The sequence below is a fragment of the Populus alba genome, chromosome 3 (assembly GCF_005239225.2).
Source record: "Populus alba chromosome 3, ASM523922v2, whole genome shotgun sequence".
NCBI lineage: Eukaryota > Viridiplantae > Streptophyta > Magnoliopsida > Malpighiales > Salicaceae > Populus > Populus alba.
In genome coordinates this window covers 20,031,485-20,047,181 of record NC_133286.1, presented here as the reverse complement: position 1 = coordinate 20,047,181, position 15,697 = coordinate 20,031,485, and the positions used below count along the sequence as shown (strand labels likewise).

Genomic DNA, 15,697 nt, shown 5'->3' with positions numbered 1-15,697 from the left:
AATGAAGTCTTTGGTAACTGATGATGGCTTTGATTCCTCAAGATAGAGACATGGCTCAAGTAACCAATGTATCAAAGAAACTCTCTTATAATCAACGCGAAGGATTTTTAATTTATTAAGTTCTTAACATGAAAGACTAAGAACATGTGCTAAAACACAAGGACCATAATACAAATATAAGTTCTAATACAATCAGAAAAGTGTTAAAACAAAAAAGAAACATATGATTTGTGATATACTTTCTTAATCGCTCACCATGTCTCAGAAGAAATCGACGGTTTGCAATCTAATGGTAGATCTATACCACTGTCGAAACTGCTGCAGGAAATCGACCTCGATGAATTATCCACTTCAACAATTTGTTGAATATTGATACCGTTACGTGATAATAGAATCCCCTCCAATTCCATTGCAACTTCTCTCATTGTTGGCCGGTTTTTTCCATTCAAATGCAAACATCTCTTTGCAAGATTCGCTATAACTATGGCTTCCTCTTCAATGCAATCCCCCTTAACCTGAGCATCAATGATATCAAAGAGTCTACCATCTTCCATGAAATCAATGAATTGTTTGGCTAAGCTCATGGTTTCCAGTGAATGGCTTAAGAAGATTGTTTTTTTCCCACTTAATAGCTCGACGAGAACTACTCCAAAACTATAAACATCACTCTTTTCTGTTAATTGACTGGTTTGAAAGTACTCTGGATCTAAGTAACCAAACGTTCCTTGCACCTTGGTGGTCAGATGAGTTTGATCAATGGAAACTGATCTTGAAGTTCCGAAATCTGAAACTTTTGCTCTATATTTCTCATCTAAGAGTATGTTTGTGGACTTAATGTCTCGGTGATAAATCGGGATAGATGCTGTCGAGTGAAGATAGGATATCGCACCTGCAGCTTCCGAGGCAATTCGTAACCGCAACTCCCATGATAACGTAAAGTCCTCGTTTTGGTCATGGAGATATTGGAAAAGAGTTCCATTGGGAATGAATTCATAGACTAGCAGAGGAACATCAGTCTCCAGGCAACATCCAAGTAGCCTAACCACATTTCTGTGACTGATTTGTGAAAGAATGACAACCTCGTTGATGAATTCTTCTAGTTTATCTTCATCCACTATTGTAGACTTCTTAACTGCAACAATACTCCCATCAGCTAACATTCCCTTGTAAACGGTTCCCTGGCCGCCATGACCAAGTATTCTGTTCTCATTAAAAAAATCGGTCGCCTTTTCCAACTCATTTGAACTGAATACTTTTGTCTTTTGAACACTACCATCACTGGAGGATAATTGTTGCTGCAGTAAGAGACCATTATTCCGTTTGAAAAACTTCTTCTTCAACTCATGAATGCACTTCCTTCGTTTGATAAGTTTGGACATCCACCAAGCACCAATGAGCAAGAACAGTACTCCAAGGGCCAGACCGATAACTGCATGATTGTTACATTATAGCAAGATTTGTGAATAGCTTGTAATATTATAGGTTTTCAGTCTTGCTGGAAAATAAAGTTGATTTACACAAAACGTAATTTATTTTAGAGCTATAACTTTATGATATCAAAGAGATGTGGGAGTTTGTCCAGATTTTCTCCATTGTTGTACAATTAAGCCAAGAAGAGAGAGCACAAAGAGAAAGGAAGAGAGTGAAAAATCAAATGTAAGACTAGGTTTTGAAATTGTACTAGTAACTTATTAAAAAATATTTGTATCCGTAAATAGTCAATACTCATTGAATTATTTATGATAATCTCAGCAAGCATTAATTATCGTATAACTGCATTAAAAAATATAAAAATTAAATTGCAATTTCCGGCCCTTTGTATTTTTTTAATGTATGAATTTGTCTACTTAGAGTTTTGTTTATTTTAAAAGCGAAAAGTATAAAATAATATAAAAAAAAATAAGAGAGAAGAGATACATGCCTAGAAGAGTCAACCGTAAAGGATGAAGTTTGCATTTGTACGACCCTTTTGTATTCACACATCTTGTCAATCCATGGCAAGTATTGTTTCGGTCTTTACATTCATCAATGTCTAATATATAAAGAAACCAACAGAAATGAATCAATTCATAGATATGCATATAGAAAAAAGAATATCATAAATGTAATATATTAAATACATGCATGTGTATTTTTTAGTGAGAACTTATTTTTCAGTGAGAACAATTATTTCCTATAAAATTACTTTCCTATAAAACTACTTTCCTTAAAACTAATCAATCCCAATGTTATAATTTAATTGTATCATATATTTTTTTTAGTGAGAACAATTATTTTTCAGTTCTGAAAAAATCTAAATTTATCCATAATTCAATAAAAACTTGTTGATTTTAAAAAAATTATTCACAATAACATGATTTTAATTTTATTTTTTTTAATTATTAAACTATATCAATTCTAGCCTGCTCCGAGTAATGTTTAATAAGTATGGTTTGGTACAACTTCTATGTATACAATCATAACAAGAATAATTAACAGCAACAACCGTAAGGTAATATAATAACTGAAAAAGGGATAATATATTTTTGTGTGGGAAAAATTACCTCTGCATTGAAGGTAAGGGTTGCCCTCATAACCTTCTGAGCAAGAACAACGTCCGGCTGTCATATTTGTCGTACTATTTATTCGCGTTACGTAGCAATCCATGGTATCTTTGTTGTATGTCCAACTATTGCTATTTAGTATCCAAGCCAGCGACATAGGAACATGCACCATTTTGTCATAATAAAACCAATCCATGTCTGCTAGGAAGGAGAGGACAGAGCATATCTTGACAGCAGTCCTTACCAGAGCATATCTTGACAGCAGTCCTTACCAGAGCATGCACCATTTTCAGGCCGAATATTAGTAATGGAAGTACCGTTGGAGCAAATTGAGTCGCATCCAACATGTTCGGTCGTGCCAGTTTTTGTCCACAAAGTGGCACGAGTATTGCAGCCCACTGCAATGAAAAAATTGGTATAGGAAAAGAAGAAAGGAGTTCCTTCCAAATTCACAGGTACACCTTCTTGCCGGCCCGAAGAATCAACGGATATCACTGGACCCTTGACAACTGCACCTCTTTCTATTGTAATATTCACCAACTCCATTTTGATGCTGCGTAAAAAAGCTCTAGGAGGTTTGGAAGTTTCATTGCATTCAACGTCGTATGATTCCGCCATGTAGCAATGCTTTCCGATCCCGAACGGGTATGGAATGCTAATATTTCCACAGTGGTCCGAACAATTAGGTTTTGCCAGACCAGCCAGTGCTGGCTGAAACATCAGCATTAATAGCAAGAAAGAAAAATGGGAGACAAGTTTCACAACCTGCATACTGCTATTTTTGTTTCTTCTATTCTTTGAGTTTGGTGTTCAACAATACTAGGTTTGATCATGTCTTTATACAGCCACCGGAGGATTTTGCATGCTTCTTCTAAGCTTACGCGTCCTTGACTAAATGTAATTTCTTACTATAATCAGTCAATAATGATTTTTATTCCAATATGTCCATTAATTATATTATTTTAATCTTTATTGCTTGAATAAAAAAATGTTAATGGATATTTGGAAGGTTAATTAGATTTGTTTCTCTAGATCGTTATACGATCGAATGAAGGACTCCTGCTCTTACATAATCAATTGTTATGTCTAGAAATTTAAGATACTTTTTCAGTTACTTTATCTTTTTACTTTTAGTTATAAATCTTATTTTAACTTAAAATGACTGACAGTTAAGGAAAGTGAATGATAATAAAGTTTTTTTAACAAACTTTTAAGTTTGTTAAGAAAATATATTTTTTTAATCAAGTCTTCTTACTAAAAGTCATGACACCTCTTTATTTAAAAAAACTAGAAAACTTTAATAATATTTAATAACATACCTAGACTATTTAAGGCACGCAAATGAGAAAGTTCACCCTTTGTGGAAATAAGAAAGTTCATAGATTAAAGTAGCACGCAAATGAGATGGTAAGTCCTGAGGAATTAACTAAGAGAATCATGTGTACCACGTAGCCCTTACGGCGAATGCTAAAGTCACAGAGTGCGCAAGTAGGAAATATTTACATTTCATGGTTTTCTCGTCATATTTCCAAATCTTGTTATTTTTGCCTCTGCATCCATGGTAGTGGTATCCCTCGTAGTCAAGGATTTTTCTTGCCCTGGACTATTAGCTATTAAATAAATATGTAAATTTTTTTAAGATTAATTATTAATTCATATATATAAATTTTTAAAGTTAACAGTAAAATTTTAATTCAAATATACTATCTAAAATATTAAAAAAAAAAAATACATAAAAATAAAGTAAAAATAAAAATAAATTTGCTATTGAAGTTTGAAAAATAAAAATAAAAGTTATTAGTACACCATTCCATTTGAAAAACTTCTTCAACTGAAAGCAATTGTATATCCACCGAGCACCAATGAGCAGGAACAGTACTCCAACCAGACCTATAACTGTATTAGGAGCAAAAAAAAAACATCGTTTAGGTTTTCAGTCTGCTGGGAAATAAAAATTACCACATGAATTTTGGTTCTATTAATTAAAATTTGTCCGAAACTATTTTTTTCGGAATTAATTGCGAAAGGGTAAACTTCGTTTCCACTCCAATAAATTCATCAACATTCCACCTATATCCCTATAGCTTATGCTTTTCCATTGTTTTTCCATTTGATTCAACTAGCTAGGATTAACTATATTTCAAGAAAAAATCACTGATTGTGACAGAGAAGAGTGCCAGTAAACTGTGTCCAAATCATTTTCCACAAAATATTCAACAAGAAATTCTATTTACCGGTGCCTATGGAACCACGCACTCATATTTTTGTAACTCAATTATTTGTAAAATTGAGTTAGGATGTTTCCTTCCACCCTCCAAGCTTGAGCAGCTATAATAAATCCCACAGGACCACCAAAATGTTTCTCAATTGAGTGATGATGACTTTTGTCTTGCCATTACGAAGATGATTGGAACTGTTCTCTTTGGGCCACTTGAATTTCCTTGAACTCTTATAAAAAAAATAAAAAATTATAGAAAGACAACGTTCAGAAGACGATTCTATGAATAAAACAGGAGAAGAAAAGTCGCCAATTTCTTGAGGGCCATAACTTTTTTTATAATGTGGAATATCTAGTAGATAAGTACTTGGAATGAACTTTCTATCAGAAATTAATCAATAATCCAACTGGTCAGGTCTCTGTTACTGCAGTTTTAAATCATGAACCAATTGCTTTCACTTTTATTTAGGTATTGTACCCAGAAAGTTCCTGTAATGAACTTTAATAATTCAAAGGGAAAGAATTAAAAAGATTCTTTATTAATGCTTTTCTTGAACCTGAGCCTTACAGGTAAACTTCGGTAAAACTGAAATAATTGAAGGGAACTCTAAAGAATTTGATGAAAAGAAACGTTGCAAAGTAATAAAACCTAATCTAGAATTTCTGGGCAGTTTCGAGGTAGCCCGGGCCTCCTGGGTGAATGAGATTTGCTTCAAAGCAATTTTCTACCTCTCTACAGCCCCCTTCCTCCCCTATTTATTCTAATTCTTAATCCGTAGAAAATTGGGAATGACAGGTGGAATTTACCAACTGTATTTATCTAAATCTATTTTATTTGGACTCTTTTTCTTACTGTAAACGGTGCCGTTTGCCCCTTGGAATTATCCCCTGCCAGCTGTCAGCCGCAGGGTCTTTTTCATCTCAGCCCTCCACGTAAGTCTCTCACATTCGATCTTGATTGTACACGTACTCATTACCTTTTCTTGCTGCAGGTAGTCTTCTCCAACACGCGTTCCTCACTTCTTCATCGGCTTCAGTTTTGGATCTAATCTCTAGAAGCCGGACTGTTACAGTTCCTTGCAATTTATTGATTTGGAAGAGTATTTTTTTTTCGCTCTTAATTAACACAGCCCACCAATCCCCCTGTAGTCCTCGATGTTGAATGTTCACTTTCATGCATGTCGACGAGCTTTTTCTCCAAGAAAGAAAAGAAAAGTTTCTAAGAAGTGTGATCAATTCACGCCTAATACTCTTGAAAAATTTTCATCTATAGTTTTGAAGTGTTATCTTCACAGCTATTCACAAAAGCTATTCACAAAATTACGAGCTTGTTTTTACCATTTCTAGCAGTTACTTATACAAATCTTTTTTTTTTTATCCAGTATGTATTTCTACATAATCTAGGATTTTATCTATTAACCCCTCCCACTCAATTTAACAATGAAGAATTTTCCTAATCAAGCATTATAGGCAAAAACAAGGTTTGAATTTAAGAAGAAATTGAAGAAAGTGGCTTCATTTGATTTTATTTGGCTAAGAGTGGAAGAAAGTTAATGTTTAGGGAGGATTTTGAAACAAATAGTCAAATTATAAATTGATGAAGGGATTAATTGAGGAAGAAGATCAAAATTAAGAGTTAAATTGATTAAATTGCTTAATTTTAGGATCCAATGATAGATTTGCAGGTCTAAATTAATTTAATTAGGGATATAATTGAAAAGAAAAAGGTGATTTAAAGCAAATTAAATGAAATTGAAACAATTCAAAATCCAAGGACTATAATGAGAATAAAGAATGTTTGTCTGGATTTTTATTTCAATTCATTTCAATCATAGCAGTCTAATTGAATTAGTTTGTTTCAATTTAGTACCAAGTTAACTCAATTTGAATCCAATTATTTTTAATTGATTCATGTTTAGTCCAATTAAACCCCAAAATCCAACGATTAATTTTAGATTTTCCATTGCAATCCCAAGCAATTAAGCCAGAGATTGCAATCTCCTGAAGATCTAAAGCAATTAAACCAGATTGCAATCTCATAAAAAGAGACGAACAAAGGCAAGAAATGGGGGAGCCTTCATCAACCAGGAGGAACCAAAAACAGAGCTCCTATTCATCCAACACAGAGCTTGTACACAAAAAACACAAATCCATCTCCATAGTTTCCCATTCAACCCAACACCAAAACCTCTCATGGCCAGCTGTTGTTATTCATTATGGGGCCTCATATAAACAAAAAAAAAATCATAAAAGAAAAGGAAAAGAACAAATACAAAAAAAAAAATTAGGAGAAAATATAAAAATAATATATTAATGAGAAAAATATGCCAGAACGTTTGAGAATTTGTCAAAGCCTGGTTGAGAAAGATCAAATATACAAGATTGAAAAATTTAATAGCATATTTATTATTGATGAACCTTTTGCTTTTACATGATTTTTTTTCCAATTTCTTCTTTTTATACTGAATTTATTGGAGATTAAATTTTATTTGTTTTTATTTGTTTTCTATAAGAATAACCTGGTCTCACAACATAGGGTGAATTTGACATGCTAACTCCCATTAACCTAGGTCTTTTACATCATTTTATTTTTATATTATATTTGGTTTATATTTTTTTAATTGATTTTTCTTGTTTTGATTATTTTTTAAAATTACTTTTTTATAAAACATAATCCTTTAAAATTTAATTCTTCAGAATTGTGCTTCATAATATTTTTTTTCCCAATACAGTCACTCCAGTCTCATAATTTAGATCAATGGTATGCAATGTTTACTCAGATTAACAGCGATTTTTTTTAAATAATTTTTTACATTATTTTTTTTAATTTTACTATTTAACATTGAGTTTGTTGAATTTTTTTTTTTATATAAGGATGACTCGACATCACAAACCAGATCACCACGAGTTTGTCATACTAATTCAGGTTGACTTAATATTAATTTTTTTCTCATTTCATGGTGTTATTTGTCATTCTAACTCAGGTTGATTTAATATTAATTTTTTATTTTTTTTTAAAAAAAAATTATCACTTCATTGTGTCATCTTTCATTTTTTAACATTATCTTAAATTCAACTTTATATATATATTTTTGGCAATCATTTTTCCTTGTCATCACTTTTCGCTTTTGATTTGGTGTATTTATTATTTTTTTATTATATAATTAAATTAAATTATCTTTCAAAATCCAGTAGGATCTATTACTTCAGTGGTAAAGTTTTTATTTGTTTTAAAACATGCTAAAAGAGCTGAAGCATTGGTTTTTAAAAATTTTTTTTTTTTTAAAAAAAAATAGTCTGGCCCCGACGAAGCGTGAGCCGTGAGTATGATACTAAACATTTATTTTAATTCAAAAGGAATGCATTTAATCTTTGACATACTCAATCAAGTCCTTTATTACTTTTATAGACATGAAATATTTTTTTTAACAACTCATGGATTCAATCACATTTCAGCCAAATTGGATGCAATTGACCAAAACTAAGTACAGGATACAAATTGATTTTTGAAAAGCCCAAGAAAAAAATAATTCTTTTTTTTTTTAAATACAAAGAAACTGGGTTGCCTGAAGAAAACGCAGGCAGCTGGCATGTCCTGCTATAGTATCACTCGAATTTATTCTTTTTTCTCTAACAATTTATCGGCATCAAAAAAGGATAGAAGCAGAACAAGTTAGCCCTTTTATTTCCTCTCAGATAAAAGAGTAAAGGAAAAATGGAAGGCGCTGCTACTGCTGCTGCATCATCAGCTGTAGTCGTGGAAGAAGAGCGCCTCCACGTTCTCAACAAAACCGGTCAAAAAATCGGCATTTCGAAGCCCAGGCAATCACTAATCTCTCTTCTTCCTCTCTCTATCTCTTAATCAATCATCTTATTGTTACGTAAGTTTTGATTAAACACCTAATTAATGCCTCTAATTACGCTCCTGTGCGACGTCGTTTATAGCATTCAAAATTAATCAGAGCAATTTCTTTTTTAGATTTTCCTTTTATTTTTTACCGTTACTTTGTTTGCTGTTTGGTTGCTGAGAAAAAGAAATTGTGATTCTTCTTATTTTTTTGTTATTTTTATTTTTTGGAAATGTAGAGGAGAAGTTCATAGAGATGGAGATTACCACAGAGCAGTTCACGTGTGGATGTACTCCGAAAGCACGCAAATTGCTTCTTCAACGTCGCGCCGATTGCAAGGATTCCTGGCCAGACCAATGGTATATCTCAAGCGCCGGCCATATTTCTGCTGGCGATTCTTCACTTGTGTCCGCTCAGTGAGTCAATTTGCAACAGTTTTTCTTATTTTATTATCTTGTCAATTAATTTCTTTCTGCATAAGAATAACTTTTTTTTATTAAACTAATTTTTCTTACTGTTATGCGTTTAGGAGAGAGCTTCAGGAAGAGCTAGGCATTAGCCTTCCAAAGTATGCGTTTGAACTTATTTTTATTTATCTTCAAGAGTGGTTAGTATTTATTTATATATACATCAAATTCCTTATTTAGCTGTACAAGTTCTATAGGATACCTGGTCTATGGAGACCGGACCGATTAAATTAATTGGTGTAATGGATTGTGACATTATGATTTTGATTTAATTGATCTCGTTGACGTAGACTTGGGATTGGGAGAATGCAACAAGGCTTGTAGTAATTGATTGTACTTTATATTTGAATGCAGTGTTATAAATGATGGGAAATTCATCAATAATGAGTTTAATGATGTGTATCTTGTGACAACTGTAGATCCGATTCCTCTTGAAGCATTTACTCTTCAGGTAAGGAAAAGTGTGCTCTTCATTCTCCTTTGATGAGTGTTGGTTTGTGTTAATACATGTTTTATCTATTATTGATTGGTTTTGATAAACGATCAATTTGGGGAATACCACTTGTTTATGCTTGAAAGTTTTCTTTTTTCTTTTTTCTCGCACGTTTAGACTTTTCCAATTGGTGTTTTATATCTGAATTTTTTATTCATGTTCTGGTACGTGCACATTATTTTGTTTTCTGCCAAATAATGTGCTCTTTTCATCGGAAGGTTCGTTGGAGATTGACATGCCTATCATTTCAGACATGAATATTACATAATTGGTTACTGCTGTTAAGTTGTGAAAATATGAATGCTTGTTTATGATTTTACTTTATGATAGGAAACAGAAGTATCTGCTGTTAAATACATTTCGTTCAAGGAATATAGAAGCTTACTTGTCAAAGAAGATCCTGATTATGTGCCCTATGATGTAGATGAACAGTATGGTCACCTCTTTGAAATCATTAGGAGAAGGTATACTAAACAGTATCGTTTTTAGTAAAATCAACTATGCTAGCTATAACATCTTTTGTCAACTGTGGTGGAATGCATCCTATGGTATAGCTATTATTCTTCTTGAAGTTGATTTTGTCTCAAATTCTTTAACGATTAAGTGAATCAAAGAAACATATTTACTCCTTATTTGTAAGGTTACATTTGATTTCGTCTTTAGCATTTGACTTAACATGCAAAAACTTTTTCTGAGTGCATGCCGAGAGTTTTGAAGGTGAAGTCATGCTTTCCTCCCTCATGTTTGTGAATATTGCACCATGTTATGTAGCTGCATCTGGAAAAGCTATCCTTTTATTGTCAACTGGTGTGTAAAACACTTTTTTTGGACACCTTTGTACTAGTTTCCTATCAAAAAAGTCAAATTGTGTGCATATTATCACCTTACTTCATGGAAGGGTTTCTAATATTTTCTTTCTGCTTATGATGTCTTTCATCTAATTTTATTTGGTACACAGAGAACACTGTAGCGTGCAGTTTGAGTCTACAAAAGCAACTCTGTCGATATGCTTCTGTTTCTCTGGATGCTGAGGTTGTCTACTTTCTCTTCCTATTTGCATTGATCTCTCTGCTATCTTAGTAGCTACGCTATTTGTGGCGAAGTATGCTCAGTTTATGTAACTTAGTTGTGAACTTAAGTTGATGGTTTAACTTGTTAGTTTACAATATTTTCTTCCTTTCAGAAAGGGATAAAAACCATATAAAAGGGGAAGGTGTATTTTTTGTGAAAGAATGCTTGGGCCTACATTAATTTGAATTTGTACTTGTATGAAATATTGAGTTATTGGAGGCTGCCTCTTTAGCAATTGCGAACAAGAAATTAATAGCACTTTTAATATTTTGTCATTCTCATAACTGGAATACTAGTATTGGTATTGCTACTACTATTTCTCAAATGCTAATGTTTTTTGTTCTTTATGCAAATAGGATTGAATTTAGTATATTTTTTCTTCTTTCTTCAGTTGACAGGTCTCTCAAATACAGACAGGAAGACTCTTGGTTTACTTATCAAGGCTGCAAAACTTATGGATGAAATCTTCTACCTTCAGGTACTTACCATTGCAAAACAATGTGAATGCACATGTGCAAGAAGTAGGCTGATACACTCATACAATCTGCAGAAACTATTGGTTTACAGATTTCTTCTATGTGGTAGACTTGAATACCAATATATTACCTGCGCATGCCCCATAAAATGATATTTTTGTTCATGATCTGTATAGTTACTAAAGTGTTTCTCTAGCTCGAGCAGTGGTCTATTTGGTAATGAGCATGCCCAGTCATTTTGTCTGCCTTCCTTTTTCTTTTCCTTTGGGGGTGGGAAGGCCAAAGGTGATCAGGGCAAACAAAGTGAGAAAAACCCTAAGCTGGGAAACAAGACCTGCAATTTACTCAACAGAAAGTTCAATGGAAAGGTCTGGGTGAGAGAGGCCTTCTGAAGTTGTTAGACAATCCCTCATAGAAGGGAACTGAGCAGAAAGAACTTTGGCTTAAGCATTCAAGACATGACTTGGCATTATGTATAGTAGTAACTCATAAAACATTTCAAGATGTGGACTCATAATAAAGTCAAGTAGTTTCTTTCTGATTTGATGTTATATTGCAAACTTGCCCAAATTCTTTTCATTTGGATCTCCTGTCAGTGAAATAGTTGATATTTGTATTTGAAACTTTGTACAAGTAATGTGAATGTCATTCTTCTGTGTAACTTTACATGATTTGTTTCTCCTTCCTACAAAATTCAGATGATTAGTCTCTTGTAAAATCCAAAACAATAAGCCTATTTATGATTGCAATAATTAGCAACTGTGAATGACTGTTAGCGGTGCCTCTTGCTTTTTTCTGCTTCTAATCAGGTTTGGTACAGCAATCCAGCTCTAAGAGATTGGTTGAAGGAGCATGCTAGTGCATCAGAATTAGACAAGCTTAAATGGATGTATTATTCAATTAATAAGAGCCCCTGGTGAGTCTTTTTTTGAGGTGCTGCTTCTTTGAGCTCTTATGTGCGCGCGCTTGGAACAAGCTAAGAATTCACCATTCCCCAACTTTTTATATATTTTTTTAAGAGAAATACCTCTTGATTAGAATTTATTGGTGATCAACAGGTCCTGTCTTGATGAAAACGAGGCATTTTTAACAACCACAGATTCAGCTATCAAGTTACTTCCTGAAGCCACGAAGCCAGTCAGTGGATGGAAGGGTCTGGAATATAAAGCAGCATTTCCCATGCTAAAACCACCTGGTGCAAATTTTTACCCTCCAGATATGGACAAAAAGGTATGCATGGGAGGATCATTATGCAAGTTGAAGTTAATTTTTTTAAAATAGGATCACCATCATATATTTGTGGCTGGAAAACTGTTTGAGGCTTCTGTCATAATTTAGATCTCTCCCCCTCTATACCTACTATAATAATAAGTTTCTCTTATGTCACAGGAATTTAAATTATGGAATGACAGTCTGACAGAGAAAGAACAAAATGATGCAATGGGCTTTTTCACCATCATCAAAAGACACAGTGAATTTAGTTTGGATTCTTCTTCACCTAATCATGCAGTTCACGGGACAAATCATTTAATGACTGCCCATGATCTATATAATGTTCCTTACTCAAAGGAGTATAACTCCTTCCTTAGAAAAGCTGCAGAACTATTGCATGAAGCTGGGGACTTGGCTGGCTCACCTAGGTATATAGAGTTACACTAGATTTTTCTTGTTGCCAGTAACTCATTTGTTCACATCATACTGAATACTATTCCACTTACAGATGATTGTTGAATTTGTTCTTCTGCTGTGTAGTTTGAAGAGGTTACTACATAGCAAGGCTGACGCATTCCTCTCAAATGACTTGGTTAGTATGCAGAATACGTTGACATTCCAGAAAACACTCAAAAGTTTTTGTTTCGGGTACATGGTGATAAGAATGACATCTAGTGCATGGTATTTTTTTTCCCCATTTCATCAGCACTCTAGTTTGAGATAAAAGGGCTATGTAAGAATTGTTTTGCATGAGCAAGTTTTCTAATACTGTGAAAGGGATACGATTTTGGGGGATTGTTAATGCTGGCACTTGCTTGTGTACACTTCCCCTCCCCCCGGGCCACCACAATCACATAGTTATGGATATTGAATCATGGTGACTGTTTTCTTTATATACGACTCTCCTTTTTCGGAATGAGGTGGAATTGTAATAGGAGCAAGAGGCACTTGAAGGTCTGCTGAGGCCTTCTAACTTAAAAAAATTTGGAAACGTTCTGTCATTCTGCAATATTTCACAGGTCTCAGCAGTCTGCATAACTTGCCTGATTTATTGTTTGTTTTGTTCCTCAAGGAAAAAGGAAATAGCTTAGGCTAAGAATAAAGCAAAAATGTGATCTGTACCTATCATGGAATGATGAAAACTAACTATGTTATCAATTGGATGTTTACACTTTCTAAATAAACTAATAATGTTATAATATGAAAAAAATAGGGCTCAATCATTGGATTTTTCATTTTCTAAGTCTTTATTCTCATGTAGCCATTTACTTGTAATAACATCAATTGTGTGTTTGTTGAGTTTTTCCAAGAATGAATGGGTTAGATCTTTGTTTCACTGTTAAGGTGCTTAAATTCTTAATATTCTCATCTAGATTCCTTTAATTAATTAATTGTGATGAATTTGTACAATAAATAATATCGGAGCTAATAATTACTTGAGACATGAATTTTATGGTTTACAATTGCCGTATTTGGTTGGAGAGAAAGGGTTTGCAACTATTCTAGTAAAGATTCCAAGCAAAATTCAATCTCACTATAACCGGAAATTATAATATATTTTTTTAAATATCCACTTTTAGAAAAATCTTAAAATATTAACAAAAATTTGGATACAAATTAAAACGTAATTGGTGGGATATAGATTTTATAATCATTCATTGTAATTTTTGTAAAAAAACAACTTTCAGAGCAGCTTACAAGAGTAGTAACTTTTATGTTAATTTTAAAAAGTATAATTTAATTAGTCAGTTTTTAAATTTGATTTATAAAAATTACTAGTTCGAGTTTCATAAATTTTAAGGCCACTGGAGATTTACATGGTCGTTAATTTAAAAATTCATGAAATTAGTTGAAATATATGCAAATTAATCCAGACACCCATGCTAATCTAAAAAAAAATTAACTTCTATGTTGAATTTGTGAATAGGGCACAAACTATAGTTTAATAATTATTCAGTTTTATTTATTAAAAAAATAATTCTACTTGCAAAAATAAGACCTGATGTTTTGTTGAGCTAGAATTTTACCTGTATGAGATTTGTTTGTGAACCTTTTTGAAAAACTTAATAGATTAATTGACAATTAGACGAGAAGTGACTCGATTAATTATGAAATTTATTTTTTATTTTTTTATGAAAAGAACCTTATTTATATATATATATAAAAAACTATGTCATTTTAGAATTGATTTGATTTTACATCAAGAATTTTACTATAACAATAAAAAAAGTTTTTTTAGAAGATTTCAAGCAAACTTCAATCACACGATTATCTAGCACTTATATTATTTTTTTTAAAATGTTTATTTTTAGAAAAATCTTAAGATATTAAAAATATTTTGGATACAAATTCAATGTCTTCGGTGGGATATAGATTTTATAATCATTTTATAAAGTGATTTTGAAGCAGCTTTCAAGAGAAGTAACTTCTAAGTTGAATTTGTCAATAGTGCACAAACTATAATTTAATAATTATATAATTTTATTTATAAAAAAAAATAATCCAACCTGCAATGCAATCAGGGCGAGCCAAAATTTAATAAATCAACCAAACTGCAGAGGCCCAGCTTCTCTATATCTTTAAATTTCGAATTCAAGTATTTTATGTAAATTAGGTCGCAGTTTAAACCACCCCCTTTAGAGGATACATTTGTCAGTTAGTACTTTTAGGTCTGAATATTATTCTATTCTTAACATGAAAGACTAAGAACATGTGCTAAAACACATGGACCACAATACAATTATAAGTTTTTATTCAATCAGCAACCCCCGTAAAAGTGTTAAAAACAAAAAAAGAAAAGTATGATTTGTGATTTACTTTCTTAATCGCTCACCATGTCTCAGAAAAAATCGACGGTTTGCAATCTATTGGTAGATCTATACCAATCTCGAAACTGCTGCAGGAAATCGACCTCGATGAATTATCCACTTCACCAATTTGTTGAATATTGATACCGTTACGTGATAATAGAATCCCCTCCAATTCCATTGCAACTTCTCTCATTGTTGGTCGGTTTCTTCCATTCAAATCCAGACATCTCTTTGCAAGATTCGCTACAACTATGGCTTCCTCTTCAGTGCAATCCCCCTTAACCTGAGCATCAATGATATCAAAGAGTCTACCATCTTCCATGAAATAAAAAAGAAAAAGAAAAAAAAGAAATGAAATGAAGTTGTACTGCTCTTACATAATCAATTATTATGTCTAGCAATTGAGGAAAGTGAATGATAATAAAGTTTGTTATAAGAGTCATGACAACTCTTTATATAAAAAAACTAGAAAACTTTAATAATATTTAATAACGTGCCTAGACTATTTAAGGCTGGTCCACCCTTTGTGGAAATAAGAAAGTTCATAGATTAAAGTAGC

The 15,697-nt window shown here is 32.6% G+C and overlaps 2 protein-coding genes across 2 annotated transcripts; one reads left to right on the top strand and one right to left on the bottom strand.

The window, feature by feature from the left end:
• Window positions 1-67: 67 nt before the first annotated feature.
• On the bottom strand, window positions 68-3,314 carry LOC118054577 (wall-associated receptor kinase-like 9). The gene is given in 4 exon segments (XM_073407881.1): window positions 68-1,429; window positions 1,922-2,032; window positions 2,544-2,765; window positions 2,768-3,314. Coding segments are annotated over 4 exon segments (2,058 nt in total). The 3' UTR covers window positions 68-251.
• A 4,932-nt stretch (window positions 3,315-8,246) lies between these two features.
• LOC118054688 (nudix hydrolase 3-like) lies at window positions 8,247-13,438 on the top strand. Its single transcript, XM_073407884.1, has 11 exons — window positions 8,247-8,583; window positions 8,848-9,025; window positions 9,139-9,216; window positions 9,431-9,527; window positions 9,900-10,050; window positions 10,528-10,601; window positions 11,032-11,118; window positions 11,926-12,032; window positions 12,175-12,346; window positions 12,506-12,756; window positions 12,869-13,438. Exons 2-11 carry the CDS (start codon window positions 8,865-8,867, stop codon window positions 13,050-13,052), a joined length of 1,362 nt encoding a protein of 453 aa, XP_073263985.1. The 5' UTR covers window positions 8,247-8,583; window positions 8,848-8,864; the 3' UTR covers window positions 13,053-13,438.
• Window positions 13,439-15,697: the final 2,259 nt, after the last annotated feature.

Excerpts from the sequence above, each read along its gene's own strand:
- LOC118054688 (XM_073407884.1), top strand. The coding sequence starts at position 8,865 with ATGGAGATTACCACAGAGCAGTTCACGTGTGGATGTACTCCGAAAGCA. Across the intron at positions 9,026-9,138 it reads TCTTCACTTGTGTCCGCTCA|GAGAGAGCTTCAGGAAGAGC; the intron begins GTGAGTCAATTT and ends TTATGCGTTTAG. Across the intron at positions 12,757-12,868 it reads GACTTGGCTGGCTCACCTAG|TTTGAAGAGGTTACTACATA; the intron begins GTATATAGAGTT and ends TCTGCTGTGTAG.